The sequence below is a fragment of the Chiloscyllium plagiosum genome, chromosome 29 (assembly GCF_004010195.1).
Source record: "Chiloscyllium plagiosum isolate BGI_BamShark_2017 chromosome 29, ASM401019v2, whole genome shotgun sequence".
NCBI lineage: Eukaryota > Metazoa > Chordata > Chondrichthyes > Orectolobiformes > Hemiscylliidae > Chiloscyllium > Chiloscyllium plagiosum.
In genome coordinates, this window is record NC_057738.1 from 15,142,239 (window position 1) to 15,158,777 (window position 16,539).

The following is a 16,539-nucleotide window of genomic DNA, read 5'->3' on the forward strand; positions in this document are numbered from 1 at the left end:
TGGTTGTGGGTATGACCTCCTGAACATAACAATGGTGATTACATACAGCTTGGTGCAGCTGCTGCTGAGGCTCATGGGGAAAAAGGCGACTTTCTAAGGCCCCTTCTGCCAGAGTGCTCAAAGGGTTTGCAACCTGTTAAAACAACATGTTTTACACACCAGAGAATATTTGGCATTAAATTTAAGTACATTGTAAACATAACCTGTAATGTCAAAGAACTGATGTGGTTTTCACTTTACATAACGATTCGTTTTTAACATTTATATTATGTGCTTCCACAATTTTATGAGTAAAGTATACATTTTGGGGATAAAAGTGACCTCTCCTGCTATAATTAGACTCAAACCTTTATTTGCCAATTTTTGTCATACTGAAGTTGACAATGGAGTTGGTCATTTTTTAAACATTCTGTAAAACGTGCATTGTATGTTTGTGTACGTGGATAGATTTTCACTTAGGCTTGCCAACATTGTTTACAATTCTTAACCGTGGTTTTCAAATCTTACAAAAAGGGGAAATCCTATGCATACTGTAGCACACTCCCTGGGGTCCTGTCTTCTTTTCTGAAAACATACTAGTTATCTAAGGAAAGCTGAGTCATTTTTGCAGAAAACAATTTTATTATTTATGCATGATTGTGTAACAATGTTCTGAAGAAGGGACCCAAAATGTTAATTATGTTGCCAGACCTGCTGAGGTTTTTTTCAGCAATTTCTGTTTTTTTGTGTAAATGTGTGTTGTGGATTGACAGAAATGCATTAACTTTGGAGAATCGCTGAGATCTCTCTTGTAGACATCCAGGATCTGGGAAAAAGGAGCAGTTTGGATTAAAGGCCTACCATCTAGGCAGCCTGAATGGTGCTGGGCAATTAAATGGCTAACGAGAAGATTGCACGGGTGTCCATATTCTTAATGATGAAGGAGCCAAAAGGCAAGGCTGAAGGGTTTGCAACCCATCTTCAACAAGTACTGTTTGATCCAACGTTTTGTCTTGAAGTCCTCAGAATGGCAGATGCCAAACTTCATACAATTTAATTCATTCTAAGTGCTGTCAAGAAATGGCTGAAGGCAGAATGGTTATTACAAAGACTATGGGCTTCAGCAATATTTGGGCGATAGTGCTGAAGATTGTGCTCCATAATTACATGTACACATAGCCATGTCCTACAGCTAAAATGTTAACATCTACCCAAAATTTATGGAATTATGGAAAATTTCCAGCTTTACTTTGGCCTCAAAAGATCGATGAACTCCAATCTGGCAAATAATTGCCCTTCAGCGTCCACTCAGTCATCAACAAAGTGATGGATGGTGTCATCAACAGTGCACTCAAACAGCACTTACATGTCAAATAACCTGCCCACTGTTGCACAGTTGGATTCTTCCAGGGCCTCTCAATGCCTGACCTTATTGCAGCTTTGGTCCAAGAAGGCTAAAGAGCTGAGTGTAGTGTTCAATGGTTTGATTGATCTTGTTTGATTCCATTTGTCTGTTCTCTAATCAATGCAACTGTGCTGGATTGCTAAAGCCTTTGGGTAGAAGGGGAGAGCTAATTAGAACAGAGAATCTTCTCAAAGAAAAGACTGGGTTCTGGCTGAATCCATTCGTGTACTGGATCCTACATGTTCTGAGGTGTTTTAAAGCAATGTTAAATTGTAGATTTAAAAAAAAACTAACTAGTGTCACCTTTGCATTGCTCTGAGATAAGTCAGACATCCGAGATATGCAACAAACCATAAAATAAGTAATTCTGAACTGAGGTGAGAGTGATTGCCCTTAACATCAAGGCAGCACTTCTGAATATTGCGTCAAGGTGTCCTGGTAAAATTGAAGTCAGTGCGAATCAGAATGAAAGTTCTGTACTGATTGGAGTTATACCTAGCACAAGAAAGATGATTATGGTTAGTGGAGATCACTCATTTCTGACCTAGAACTTTGCAGGAGTTCCTCAGGCTAGTGTTTAGCCCTAATCATGTTCAATTGCTTTCTCAACAACCTGCCTTGGCACAGCATGTCAGCAGTGGAGTTATTTGCTAATTATTACCCAGTGTTTAGTCTCAATAATGGCTCTTCAGATACAGGAGCAATTAGGGCCAATGTGCAGGAAGATCTGGACAACAGTCAGGCTTGAGCTGATAAATGGCATGTAATTTTCAAGCCATTCAAGTGTCAGGTGGTACCTATCTCCAACAAGAGAAAATCAAACGTGCAATTTCAACTGTTCAGAAAGAGAAGGTCAGCAGATGCAAGGGAAGGCAATGATTTCGAAGTTCCTCTCCAAACTGCATGCCATCGTGCCTTGGAATTATATTGCCATTTCTTCACTATCATGGCAAAGCTGCTGAAACTTCCTTAATAGCAGTATGGGCATACTGGCACCAGATGTACTGAAGATGTTCAAGAAGCTAGCTCATCATCACCTCTTTAAGGATAAAGTAGCGTGGCAATATTGCTGCTTGTGCCAGTCGCACCCCCCATCCCATCCCATCCCATCCCCCATCCCATCCCATCCCATCCCACGAAATAATTTTAAAAAGCATTGGAGTAAGTGATGATGTTACACCTTAAAGTTGTCTGAATAGTGATAGCTATGGGGAATTGTTCGTTGATCGACGAGTTAAGATCCTATTTTGTGTTTTGTTTGGTTCAGCACCCATGCTAAGTACCTTCTTATTTGATGTTACCCTGTTTTGCATTGTTCCGTTCACTATTGGTCAGTTAATGAAGCCTTTTGCATGATTTTGTTCTGAACCATTTCATGGCAGTATGATGTCAGGCTGAGACCCAGTTAATGCTGTTTGAAGCAGTCTGTGTTACCTCTGGTCACTGACCCTTCGTATGGCTTCTCCCACCCCCCAAACTGACCCTTCTACCCATCAGTGAAACCTCGGCTCTCTGACTCTGACTCTGTTGCTCACCACTTCCCTCTCCCGAACGCTCGCTATGCTGGGACCCCAGAGTGATGACAGCAGTGAGGCTGTCCATGCTTCTGCACCATAGAGACCTGCACTTACACAGTCCCAAAGCTCTGATACTGACCATTCGTGGAAGGTCAGAGGCCCAGATCTGGTCTGATCTAAAGCTAGAGCTGTGAGGTTGTGACAGGTCTAAAACATGCTGAAGGACTGAGCAGCAATAATCCCTGATCTTGTGTCCCCAGGTTGTCATGTAGCTGTTGCTGCTGCCTCACTCACAGTGACAGTTCTGAGCAGGACATGGCAAGTGACAAAGTCAAGATGTGGGAGGTTGGACAAGATGAATAGGTGAGAGAGTGAGCCTTGGAGCAGCAGAGGCTGCAGTTTGGATGGTCAGTAAGATAAAAGGCTACAGAATCATAGAATCACACGGCATGGAAACAGGTCCTTTGTTCCAACCAGTCTGACTCTGTTCCCAAACTAAACTAGTCCCACTTTCCTGCATTTGGCCCATATCTCTCCAAACCTTTCCTATTCATGAAATTATCCAAATGTCTTTCAAACTTTGTAACTGTACCTGCATCCATCACTTTCTCTGGCAGTTCATTCCACACACAACCACTTTCTGTAAAAAAAAAAAACGGTTTGCCCCTCAGGTCCTTTTTAAATCTTCTTCCTCTCACCTTAAAATATGCCCCGTACTTTTGAACTCTCCCACCTGAGGGAAAAGCCTGTTGTCGTTCTTTTTTTTTCTATGCCCCTCATGATTTTATAGACTTCAATAAGGTTACTGCTGTACCTCCTCCGCTTCAGTGAAAAAGGTCCTAGTCTTTCCAGTGTATTTTTATATCTCAAACCCTCCGTTCTTACCAACATCCTGGTAAATCTTTTCTGAACTCTCTCCAGTTTAATAATATCCTTCCTATAACTGGCTGACCAGAAGTGCACACAGTACTCCAGGAGAAGACTCACCACTATATATTTTAAAATGTACTTTGTTTCAGTGTTTGTTATTTACCAAATCAAAATGTAAAAGTGTAAAATTACTTCAGCTTACCAAGGATAACATTTTAACTTTTTTTCTGTGGAGGTAGATCCGACTGACCTGAACTCCAGTTTTAACACTGGTTATAATATAAAAACATAATTTACTTAGGTTGTTTCACTTAAATTTACGGTTTTCAGGAATGCAACTGCAACTTTAAGTGTTTGTTGTTCTTTATTTTTCAACTGTACTTTATATTGCTGAATAAATTTTGGCAAATGCTTCATTTCTCTCACTTGTAAGATTATCAAAGATTGGCGATGTGGCATTTCAACCAGTAAATGCATGATGATAGGTATTTGCAAATTTCACTAAAAATACTCATTGTTAGTGATCTGAACTCAAACATTTATTAATTGCAATTAAAGTTATTGTGATATAGAGAGAGTTATGAGAATGGGGAGGTTTGAAGCAGGCTGTTTCAGGTCTGTGATTCTTCACATGAAAGTAACTTCAATGCGCTTGGTCCCATTTTAGCTGAGATTAAGTTTCATTAGGTCTGAATCTGCACATGCTGTAGCTGCAGGACATTAACTGGCTCCTGTCTGTTTTTACAGATGCCAGGAAGCTGCTCAGCTCCCCCAACATACCAGCTAAGTTTGAATGAAAACAGCAATTACAGTTCATCTTGGAAAGTGAAGGAAGGCATGGTTTGAATGGCTGTCACTGGGTGAGGATTTAAGAAACATCAACGGCTAAGGAATTCATAGAACGTTGCAGAAACTCTGTCTTAACAGCAAAGCTCCTGTTGTTTGGTTGTGAAAATCTGCACTCTGTAACCAGATCTGATACCATGTGACTGGCCCTGGAGCTATTATGATTTGTCAACTAGAGGCACCGAGCTCCACCTACTTGAAATGATGGGCATTTATGAGCGAGGCTAATACTGCACAGTGATTTGACAGCAGAGCTGGCACAGTGCCTGCTTTACATCTCTGGATCAGCAGCCTAACGCAATAAGGATATAAGCAGCTTATTGAGAAACAAACACGCTGCTGTGGAGGAAGTGGAATTTGAAAGAGAGTGCATTAACTGTCTTGAGGAGTCCTATGTGCACTGTGTGGTTAGCTTGGAACTGATCGTGCTGCTTGGGGTAACTACAGGACAAAAGTATTTTCTTGTTTGTAGTAGTATCACGAGTAGACGCAGACAAATGTGACCGTTGAGTCTCAAAGCCCTGCATGAGAGCGGCTATTAATTGCACAGAGAGAGAGAGAGAGTGTGAATGACTTTTATTTCCGAATTTTGGTGCTCATGTTTGATTAATGATGGGAGGAAACCTAGGCTGCCACCGTTCAATCCCCAAAGATCCATTGGAGATAGGCCAGAATCGCAAGTTCAGTGCAGCATGTAACTTCAGCAATATCCTGGTGAATCAGGAGCGACTCAACATCAATACAGCCACTGAAGAGGAGCTTATGACCCTCCCAGGGGTTAACCGGATGGTGGCCCAGAACATTGTGGAGTACCGGGAGTGTATTGGCGGGTTTAAAAAAGTTGAGGATTTGGCACTGGTGAGTGGTATTGGTGCTGCCAGGCTGGAGCAGGTTAAGCTGGAGATCTGCGTGACCAACAGTAAAAGCATTGGCTCGGCTCAGCATTCACCCAGCTCCACGCGGAAGGATCCCTACTCTGAAACACTCTCCTCTGCCAGTAGGATCAATGTTAACACTGCTACAGTGGCCCAGTTGATGAACCTGCAGGGGATCAGTGACAGGATTGCACAAGGTATTGTGAGTTACCGGAAAGAGTGTGGACCATTCGAAACAGTTGATGACCTGCTGAAAGTAACATCTGTCAGCTCCTCGCTCTTAAATGCGGTCCGGCCTCGCATTATCGCAGAATGTTCACGGCCCACGTCCACCCACACGGCCAATGGTGGTATTGATTTCACAGCTAAGCCTCGGCCTAGCCCCACTTCGCTCAGCCTGCAGAGTGAGGACCTGGACCTTCCTCCTGGTGGGCCAACTCAGATCATTTCAACCCGGCCAAATGTGGAGGGTTTTAGCGGACTAAGAGATGGTGAGCCTGTCCTAAGGGTGGCCACTTGGAATCTGCAGGACTGCTCCATCGACAAGGCCAATAACCCTGGGGTGAGAGAGGTGGTGTGCATGAGCCTTCTGGAGAATAGGTGAGCTTTGATTTCATGGTCTTTTCTATTTGGTTTTCAAAGACTCCATGCATGGTCCTCTCCTCCAATATTTTGAGATGTCTTGCTTGTGTTTGTTTTCTTAGACGCTTAAAAACCATTTGGCTTGTCTAAGGCTTGTGGTTTTAATGAGCTTATTTTCCATTGGCAGCCTTCCAGGAAATTTTTTTTGTATATTTCATTCATTGCATTTCTGAAATGGTGCAGTTCAATGTACAGTAATATACAATTGGTTGAGTCACCAAATCACCACGCATTAGGCTGGGCTGTAGATTGCAGTTGCTCGGCTATTTGCTTGCAATTAAAAAGAACGTTGAAAACTGACATTGCCCATTTTTGTATTTTCTCTTAGTTGAATGTGAATATGTGAACTTGGTTCAACAGTAGGGGCTATGAGGAAGATTTAACTTTTGATAAAGCAAACTTGAACTGAATTCCTCTCTTCCTCACTCGCCCTCAGCTGAATCGAAAGGGGGTGGCTGTCCTTGTTCTGCCTTCCTTCTGGTGGGTATGATGTCTTCAGAGTGTGAGCTCCCATTTCGGAATTCACTTGGACTCTCAACCCAGCCAGTTTTTAGCTAAAGGATTTTCCGGGCACATTGTGGAGTCCGAAATGGACACCATTCCTTGCGTATGTCCTCAGTCTGGATCAGTGGTACAAAGTCCAGAGCAAGAGTAAACCATTCACCCTTGTGAATCTGTTCTGCCTTTCATTAGGTCACACTTAGCTTCCTCATAACTTTATCCACCCATTTTTCTTTCATAATCCTTAATAACTTTAGATCTTCTCAATTTCAGTGTTGAAAATGGAAATTGAGCCAGCCTCAGTGAGGCAGTTCTGGAGATCTAGGTATCCTCTCCCCTTTGTGAAGAAATACTTCCTACATCAGTCCAGATTAGCATAACTCTAATTTCAAGATTGTGCCATCCATAGTTTCCCCTGAGTTGATACTGTTGGACTGCCTCTTTAACCAGTTACATTGCACTGAGTGTAGGTAGCCCTGGAGTGCTGTTAGGAAAGGATTTTTGACCCAGTGATAATGAAGGAATGGTGAAGCAGTTCTAATTCAGGATGGTATATGACTTAGTGGGGAACTTACATGATAATGACACCACCCCCCCACCCCAACCATCACCACCAATCTGTTGCCTTATTTTCCTTCTTTTGATGTCATGAATTTAGCAAGTGCTGTAGAAAGACCCTTGGTGAGTTACTATTTATAAATGGTGCACACTGCTGCCACTGTGCATCCGTGGTGTAGCATGATGGATGGGGTGATTAAGTGGGCCTCTCTCTTTGTCTTGCACGCTGTCAAATGTCTTGAGTTTGGTGCAGCCATACCTCAAGGCAAGTGCACCATCACGCTCCTGACTTGTGCCTTGCAATTGGTGGACAGCCTTTGGGAAGAGAAGAGTTGCATTACTCGCTGCAGGATTCCGAGCTTTTGCCCTGCTTTTGTAGCCACAGTATTTGTATGCCTAGTCCAACTCAACTTCCGATCAATGTTAACTCACAGGAGGTTGACTGTAGGGAATTGCCATTAAGAGAGTCCGATTACACAGTGGTAGTATTCCTACCTCTGCCCGAAGCTCGAGGTTCAAAGCCCATGTCAGGACCTTTACGGCAGCAAGGTGGCTCAGTGGTTAGCACTGCTGCCTCAAAGCACCAGGGACCTTGGTTCGATTCCACTCTTTGTGTGGAGTTTGCACATTCTCCCCTGAGTCTGTGTGGGAATCCTCTGGTGCTCTAGTTTCCTCCAACAGTTTAGTATGGCCAGGTGGATTGGCCATACTAAACTGCCCAAAGTGTCCAGGAATTATAATTAGAATCCCTAGAGTGTGGAGACAGACCCTTTGGCCTAACAACTCTACACCGACCTTCCGAAGAGTAATCCACCCAGACCCATTCCCCTACCCTTTATTTACCCTGACTAATGCACCTAGCCTAAACATCCCCGAACACTATGGGCAATTTAGCATGGCCAATTCTCCCAGCCTGCACATCTTTGGACTGTGGGAGGAAACCGGAACATCCGGAGGAAACCCACACAGATACAGGGAGAATATGCAAACTCCACACAGACAGTTGCCCGAGGCTGGAATCGAACCCAAGTCCCTGGTGCTGTGAGGCAGCAATGCTAACCACTGAGGGACTGTGCTGCCTAGGCAGACTAGGTGGATTAGCTGAGGAAAATGCAGGTTACAGGGATAGGGTAGTGGGTTGGGTCTGGGTGGGCTTCTCTTTGGATGGTCAGTGTGGACCTGGTGAGCTGAAAGGCCTGCTTCCACACAGTAGGGATTCTATGATACCTTTGAACATAAAAGATATATTTGTAATGTGGCCAAGCGTGTTGATTATCAGTCTGTAAAACCTTCCAGTTTGCCTGTTGGCGGGTGGTAAGAGTGGAAAAGCTTCCTAGTCAGCTGTCCTGCAGTAAATGACCGTAAACCACTGCTGTACTTTGCCCATGAGCAACAGACCGATCCAATGGAAGTCTATACCTGAACTCTCAGATGAGAGAAAAGGTAGATGAAAGAGAATTAAATATTGAGGAGAGATGGTTAGATTCTCTTTTGTTAGAAATGGTTCTTGCCCCCTGGAACTTGTGTGGCATGAATATTCCTTGCCCAGGCAAGAATTTGTTTCAGTATTAGTATGGAAGGATATGAGCTGCTTCAGCACCTGAGGAGCTGTGAATGGTGCTGAACGTTGTGCAATCATCAGCAAACATCCCCACTTCTGACCTTGTGATGGAGGGAATGTCATTATGAAAGAACTGAATATGGTTAGGCCTGGGGCAGCAACCTCAGGAACTCTTGAAGTATTGTCCCTGATTGAGATTAACTTCCATCAGGACAATGATCCTGCTCTGTACTAAGTACGATTCCCAGTAGTAGAGAAATACCCCTCAATTCCCATTGACTCCAATTCTGATAGGAATCCTAAATGCCACACTTAGACAAATACAGCTATAGTGTTGAGGGTAATCACTCTGATCTCACCTCTAGGGTTCAGCTTTTTTTTTGTCTGGATCAAGGTTGTAATGAGTCCAGGAGTGGAGTAGCATTGGCAGAACCAATCTGCATCAGTGAGCAGGCTACTGCTGGATAATTCTCACTTGATAGCATTGGCAGTGACACCTTGCATTATTGTGTTGGTGAGAGGACTGATGGGTAATTAGCCAATTGGATTTATGCTGCTGCTTCTGTACAGGACGTACCTCGGCTTTGCTCCCTCTATTCTACTCTGCCTCTGTTGTTTTAGCCTGCATCTAATCCTGCATTGTAGCTTTACCAATTTGACACCTAATTTTAGGTTTGCCTGTTGGAACATCCTTTTGCAATTTTCATTAAACCGAGTTGGTCCCTTGGTTTGAGGGCCATGCTGGTTCATCCTGTTATAGATTTGTTTTATTATTCATTTCATAGGATATGGGCATCACTGGTTAAGCCGATATTTATTGCCATCCCTAACTGCCCAGGGTCAACTTCATTGCTGTGGATTTGGAGTCACATGTACACCAGACCAGATGAGATTGGCAGATTTCCTTCCCTAAAGGGCATTAATGAATCAGATGGATTTTATTTAACATAGTTACCATTAGGCAAGCTTTTGGTTTGTCCCTTAGCTTTTTAATAGTGCTCAAATTTCAGCGTTGAGCACAGTGGGATTTGAATCAATGTCCCTTCAGGTTCAGAAATATTAGTCCAGTGACTTTACAACCACGCCACTGCTTCTCCACTATGTTTGGTGTTCCTTCTAAGCTGTGCAGGTGTATGGCTGCACAGCCATTGAGTTCTGATCCCACAGGGAATAAATCTGCTGTGCCTGACTAGCAATCTCTTTAAGATGTCACAACTAAAAACTGTGCAGGAACCCTAATGGGACCATACAGCGCAACAAACAGGTCATGTACACCAGAAAAGCAACATACTGCACAAACAGGCCATGTACACAAAGAGTAATTAGCTGATCATTGATCATCAGTCCTGTGGGATTAACTTGCCCTCATTAGGATTTGAACATTAGGTCCCTTGGCAATGCTATATATAGTCCAGGAGGAAAATTATCGAGACATTAAACATGATATTAGGTGGGAGATTAAAAACTGTAAGGCTAGTTATCAAGACATATTCACTGGAATGGTGAATGGGATTTCTGTTTTTCTATTGGCACACGTAAGCACTGCACCAGGTAGGATATCATAGAATCCCTACAGTATGAGAGCCGGTTATTCAGCCCATTGAGTCCACACCAACTCTTTGAAGAGCATCCTATCCACACCCACTCCCCTACCCTATCCCTGTAAGCCTGCATCCCATGGCCTAACCATGTAACCTGCACAACTTTGGACTGTGGGAGGAAACCAAAGCCCCCAGAGGAAACCAATGCAGACATGAGTGGAAATGTGCAAACTCCACCCAGTCACCTGAGGGTGGAATTGAACCCAGGTCCCTGCGCTGTGAGCCACCATGCCGCCTATGATCTGGTAGACAGTTAATGGTGGGAGTATGGGACAGGGCATTGGAGGCTGGAGGCCATACAATGAACTACTTGAGCAGAATTGACAGCCCACTGAAAATGGATGGATCGTAAATGTGAGATGATTTTGCATGTTCATTGAAAGGTGCAAGTTAATGCAACTCATGATGTTTTGGCTTTGAAGATGAATGACAGGACCAATACCTTATGAAAAATGCTGCAATATAAACTTTATTTATGCTTGCAACGTATCAGTCATGTGTGCATAAACACAATGGAGCTGCTATGTTGGGATTTTTTTGAAGGGATTGGGAGAGAGGGGAGCTGCATTAGCATGACAAGTCCTGCATGCTTTTGTTAGTGTGTAAGTCATTTCTCAGTTCAGAGGTTGTAAAGAAAATTATATGAAGGCATAAATTATACAACAAATGTTATCTCTGTCAGTGCTTGTATGACTTCGTTTACTCACCCCACAAAACAGCAGCGTCACCTTAGCTGCAACTGTCAATCTCCTTTTTAAAAAATAAATGTGTATTTAGTTATTTATTTTCAGTTCACTTCAGGGGGCTGAATGAGCCTTAATCTAAACCAGAATCTTTCTGACCCTGAAGTTTAATGCCCAGTGACATGAAAGTGATATTTAAACAGACTTGTGCTTGAGGTTTAATTGTCAAGAAACTAGCTTCCTAATGGTACTCTGCTGAAGCAACTGAAGGGAGTCCGGCCACTTAGACCATTTCAAACTAGTTGCCTGCTTTGAGGGGTGTGGCAGACACTGCTGCCAAATCTGATGCTCACATTTGAATGATTTTAACTTGGATCATCACATACCAATTATCCATCACACCTGACTAGCTTGTTTAATGCAAATTCTCCTTCCTTCATCAATACGGTTCCCTTTTATATAGCACAAAGTACATGCCCATGTTGTTGTGTCCTGACTTGTTTTGTCATGTGTAATGGGAGGGCAACTGCAAAGTTAAGCTTGCCAGTTTCTTTAAGGCAGCTATTTGAAAGCTGGTTTAATACAGAAACCCTGTTGTTCCTGCAGGGTTGCCCCACTGGCTGAGGTGTGGAGCTTGACTGCTTAGATGAAAATCAAAAAGCAACTTAAGCATTAGTAGTGTTCAGTTCTGAAGAAGGTTCACTGGATTTGAAATGTTAACTCTGTTTTCTCCCCACAGATGCTGCCAGACATACTGAGTTTCTCCAGCAATTTCTGTTGTTTCAGATTTCCAGCATCTGCAGTTCTTTGTTTTATTTAAGCATAAATATATCCGGTAAGATGGTGAATTACAAAGAGAATGCATTTAAATTGATGTAGTGAAAATCAGGAGGTGACCATGAAGAGGAGTCTAAAAAGGCTAATGACTAATTGAAGCAGGCTGGAATGTAGAGTGGAGGAACTTCAGCTCTGTAGAGTCACTGTCAGATCCCCTCTTAAGTGTAGCCTCCCTTTTGGTGCATTAACCAATATTAGCCTTGGAAGGTGTCCTGTATAGATTTATTTCATCTAAAGGTTAGCAGAGTTTACATTATGAGTTAAATTAAGACAAGAAGTTATGTAAACTCCTTTTGAGGATAAAAATAAATTTAGTCTGATTGAGGTGCTTAAAATGTAAAAAGGACTTGTTAGGATAAACATGAAAATAACTAGTTCATCTGATGTGGAAATCCAGGAAAAAGGAACGTCTAAAAATTAGAGCTAGGCCACTCTGAAGAGAAATTGGGAAACACTTTTGTGTCTTAGAAAGTCTAATAGCAACTTGACACATTATTCCTCAAAAGGGAGTGTGATGATAAGTCAGTTGCAGCATTTGAATGAATTTTGTTCACTAAATGGTTTAAATTATATAGAGACCAAAGGTGCCTTTTGAAGATTTGGTGCAAATTAGCAATAATCTAGCTGAATGACAGAGCAGGCGTAAGGAGGTAAATGACTGACTCCTGTTCCTGTTTGTGTGAAAAAAAAGATTGTGCAGACTGAGAAAGTGCCTCGAAGACCAGCAGCTTCTTCCTGAAGACTACTCCCCTCCACAACCCTTTTAGGCTGTGCATAAATCTGTATGTTGAACTGCTATTACATAATGGTTTAACCAAAAGTGGAAACTGTCTGAAGTTTAACCGCGGGTGTAATTTCACTTTCAGCAACAGAAAGGTTTTCATTGTTCCAGTGTAATGGAGGTTGCCAGATGACGATGTTTTTCCCAGCCTGTTTCACAATGTTGGCACTAAATCTGGTTAAAGTGAACTGTTTGCTGAGAGGTCTTTGACAACAGGGAAAAGTTGGCAGATCTGAACAGTTCACAACACAACGTTCTGCCCTAAATGTTGGACTGGAGTATGGTGAAAATAGTAGTGTGTTTTGTGGAGTGAAGTCTGGAGCTCATTAGTTTAATGAAGTGCAGCAAGTATGAATCGATCTTGACTCCTGCACAAGCTTGTGCTGTTGATATTCATTTTTTATGAAGTTTAAAAAGTTTGTAATGTAGAGTATTACAAAGTTGATTCTTCTGTTCACATTGTCTGCTCCTTGCTGCTTGTGGTATCTACTGTGTGAAAATTGGCTGCCACGTTTCCCCATCAGAAAAGTCAATGCACTTCAAAAACATTTCATTGCCAGGAGATCCCAAGTTGATACACAGTCAATGTGAAAGGTTATTATTGCAGGCCTCTTCTTTCTAATGACTGTTCCACTAAAAAACCTAATTGTGACAGAAATGTGATGTGTTAGAAGTAATGGTATTCAGATCCTTTTTGACAAGTAAAGTAACTTCAGAAACTGAACAGCAGGTGAGAAATTGTGGTTTGTTACTAAGTGTCAAAAATACTTGAGTCTTTATGTGGGGGTCTCTTCTTGCATGTATGTACAAGGGTCATATCACCTCAAGATAGAATCATTTTCAAGTTGTTGCAGGACCTAATAGATTTTGCAACGTTTCTTGTGTCAGTGCCAATCAACCACTTAATCTGTGTCCATGTACCCAACAATTGTGCACAAATGGAATGAGCAAATCAGAAATGACTGAATCCAAGAGCATTGTATACAGCACATTGCAGCAAATGTATTACTAAGTTGAAAATTGACCATTAAGCCAATGGCATGTAGAATTGGATTCAGATTGGCAGGCTCGAGTTTTTTGTGTCCCACTCCAGGACAGAAGTACATAATCTATTCTAGCACTTCACTACACAACTGTGACTTGGTTATTGTGAAAAGTCATTACATATTGGAATCTGTGTTCATTTTTATTTCTCATTGACATTTAAAAATTGGGAGCTTTTTTTTTGGTAGTGGTGTGTTAAACAAAGTAGACCAGTGTTAGCCGGTATATAGGGTTTCAAATGGAATTTTCCCAGACAAGCATTTTACAAATCATTTCCATTCAGCTGGTTTTAGAATATGAAATATGTTACATATGGGAACAACATATTTTAATTGAGTCAACTTTATTGTGTTACACATGTTCTGGAAATTCTGTTGATCCAACTACAGGTTAAGGGAAGAGTTTGTCCATTCAACTTAATGTAGTTAATGACCAATGAACCATATTTATCTGATGCTTCAACGTGGGACTCCAAGCTGGTTTTGTGATGTACTTTTCCCTAGTTCAGTCAACAATTTTACATGCAGTACGAAGTGAAGTTGATATCTGTGTGGAAAAAAAAATCTCAATTGAAAATTAAATAAAGTCTGTCTGTGGCTAATTTGTTCTGTCATGGGAGAAACTATCAGTGAATATGTGCAAACGAGCTCTACCATTGTTGTCAATCCAGTCTAGCTCCATGTGGTCTGCAGCATTGGATCCTAGTTTGGAATCCCACTTTAATGTTTCATGCCCAAAGTTAAGACATTAAATTTAATGTGTTTCATTCCTGATTAAAGATGACCTGAAGAGAAACTTGCTCTTCTCCAATATCAATTTGTCTGATTTAAAAATTTGAAAAGGTGTTTCATTATCTACGTTTTTTCAAGATGAACTGAGAATGAAAAGCTCCTAGAATTAATTTATAACACTGTAGTACTTGTGGGTAATCTGGCTTTGTTAATTACTGTTCAGGAAGCTTACATTTGCTATTTCTTTTCCCTGTTAAAATGCCCAGAAAATATTATGCTTCAACTCCGTTAACTAAAGGGAATAAGTAAAGGGGCAATGAGGTGATTTTGTTTATTTAACAAGAGCTTTCGTTGGATGGGAGGGTAATTTGTGGAGTCACTTGAATGAAATGAATAAAGAGGGAGTTACGCTCTGTTCAAGGTGGGTGCCATGGGATTTTTCTGCCTCTGTTGGGATTACTGATCTTTTGGAGCCTAATAATCACAATTTATAATACATCATGATATCATGGATTTTGTGTGAATTCAGTATAATTTAATTGTATACTCATTCAGATATGTGTATTCTCTTTTTAAATTTAAAGGCACCCCTTAAAATTGTCACACAACACCAGGTTATAGTCCAACAGGTTTAATTGGAAGCACACTAGCTTTCGGAGCAACGCTCCTTCATCTGGTGATAGCGGAGAGCTCGATCGTAACACAGAATTTATAGCAAAAACCTAGTGTGATGTAACTGAAATTATACATTGAAAAATTGATTGTTAAGCCTTTCATCTATTAGAATACAGTGATAGTTTCACTTTTCATATGTAAATCACAAAACCTTTTTTAAAAAAGAATGCAACTTTAAAACAAAAGGTTTTGTGATTTACACATGAAAGAAGTGAAACTATCACTGTATTCTAACAGATGAAAGGCTTAACAGACAATCAATTTTTCAGCAGTGACTTTGAGAAATCTGGACAAAATTACTCATGATTTCTTTGAATCCTGAGTTTGAACATTTCCTTTGGATCCTGACCCAGTTAACTGCGCATATGTAGTTTTATTTTAACATCAGTTTAGCTAGTAAAACTTTTATGATGATGCAATAGAACATCTCCTCTCTCCCAGAGCATTGGAAACATTTAGAGTTGCTGGGAGGGAAGTCCTGAGCTGTGATTTCCTTTTCACTTAGAGTAGTTACTTAACAGATGAAGTGAATACAGATTCAAATATTTAAAATAAAAAACAATTGTCATCCTCGCTGGTGCTAACTTGCAATGGGTTTTCTACAGTGACCAATTATCCTCTGAAGCTATGATCACTTGATGATTCATTGTGGTTATCCTAGGTTACTATATGTCAAAGAATAATTTGCTGATTTAGAAAATCATAGTGATGTATGGGTGTGTCTCCTCTTCACAATTGTACCATAACTGTTTGTCCAGATGGAAGGGAGGAGATGATTTTAAATTCTCTATTGCAGGCTTTTGTGCTTGATCTCTCTTTCAGATGGTCTGCTGTTTGTTATTGTAAGAAGTTTTTTTTTAGTAACCAATTGTAACTTTTTCACAAAGGAGTTGTGAATGTACATGGGAACAAGTTCTTAAAAAGTGCACTTGTTCATCGCAGGTTAATGATCGAATTGTGCATAGCATGCAAATTAAAATGTAAATAGATGATTGCTGACTATGTCATGGCCTGCCATTCTACTTTTTTGTTCAGAATTCACATGCACAACATGGCACATACTACTCAGCAGAACTTTCAAAACGTGCAAACCTTGGCAAGGGCTGCAATTGCATGGATAACAGCTTAAATTCACGTCTCTTGTCCAACTTATCAATCAAACTTGGCCATGTTTTTCTGTTTTTTTTCTGAGTCACTGGGATTAAAATTTCTATCCAGTAAAACTGAGGTGTACTTTCAGCTCTTACATTGTACTGACTGAAGAATCATTCTATCTCTGTTTATTTGAGCTCACCTATGGCAATGCGGACCCCTACCTTTTTGAAGCAAACTAGGAATGGTGAAGCCAACCAAATCCCTAACTTGTGACTGAATAGAGAATGAAATACATTATTGGAAAATGCAAGTCAATTTCTTTCATTAAAGCACAATGC

The 16,539-nt window shown here is 41.2% G+C and overlaps 1 protein-coding gene across 8 annotated transcripts in view; it reads left to right on the top strand.

Annotated features, from left to right (window-relative positions):
* eepd1 (endonuclease/exonuclease/phosphatase family domain containing 1) overlaps window positions 1–16,539 on the top strand; it is a 152,722-nt gene that overhangs the window by 45,538 nt on the left and 90,645 nt on the right. For all 8 annotated transcript variants that reach the window (XM_043719188.1, XM_043719194.1, XM_043719189.1 and 5 more), the window contains one exon: window positions 4,519–6,092. In XM_043719188.1, coding sequence (XP_043575123.1) covers window positions 5,227–6,092 — 866 coding nt within the window. In that variant the 5' untranslated portion in view covers window positions 4,519–5,226. The remainder of the gene's footprint in view (window positions 1–4,518; window positions 6,093–16,539) is intronic.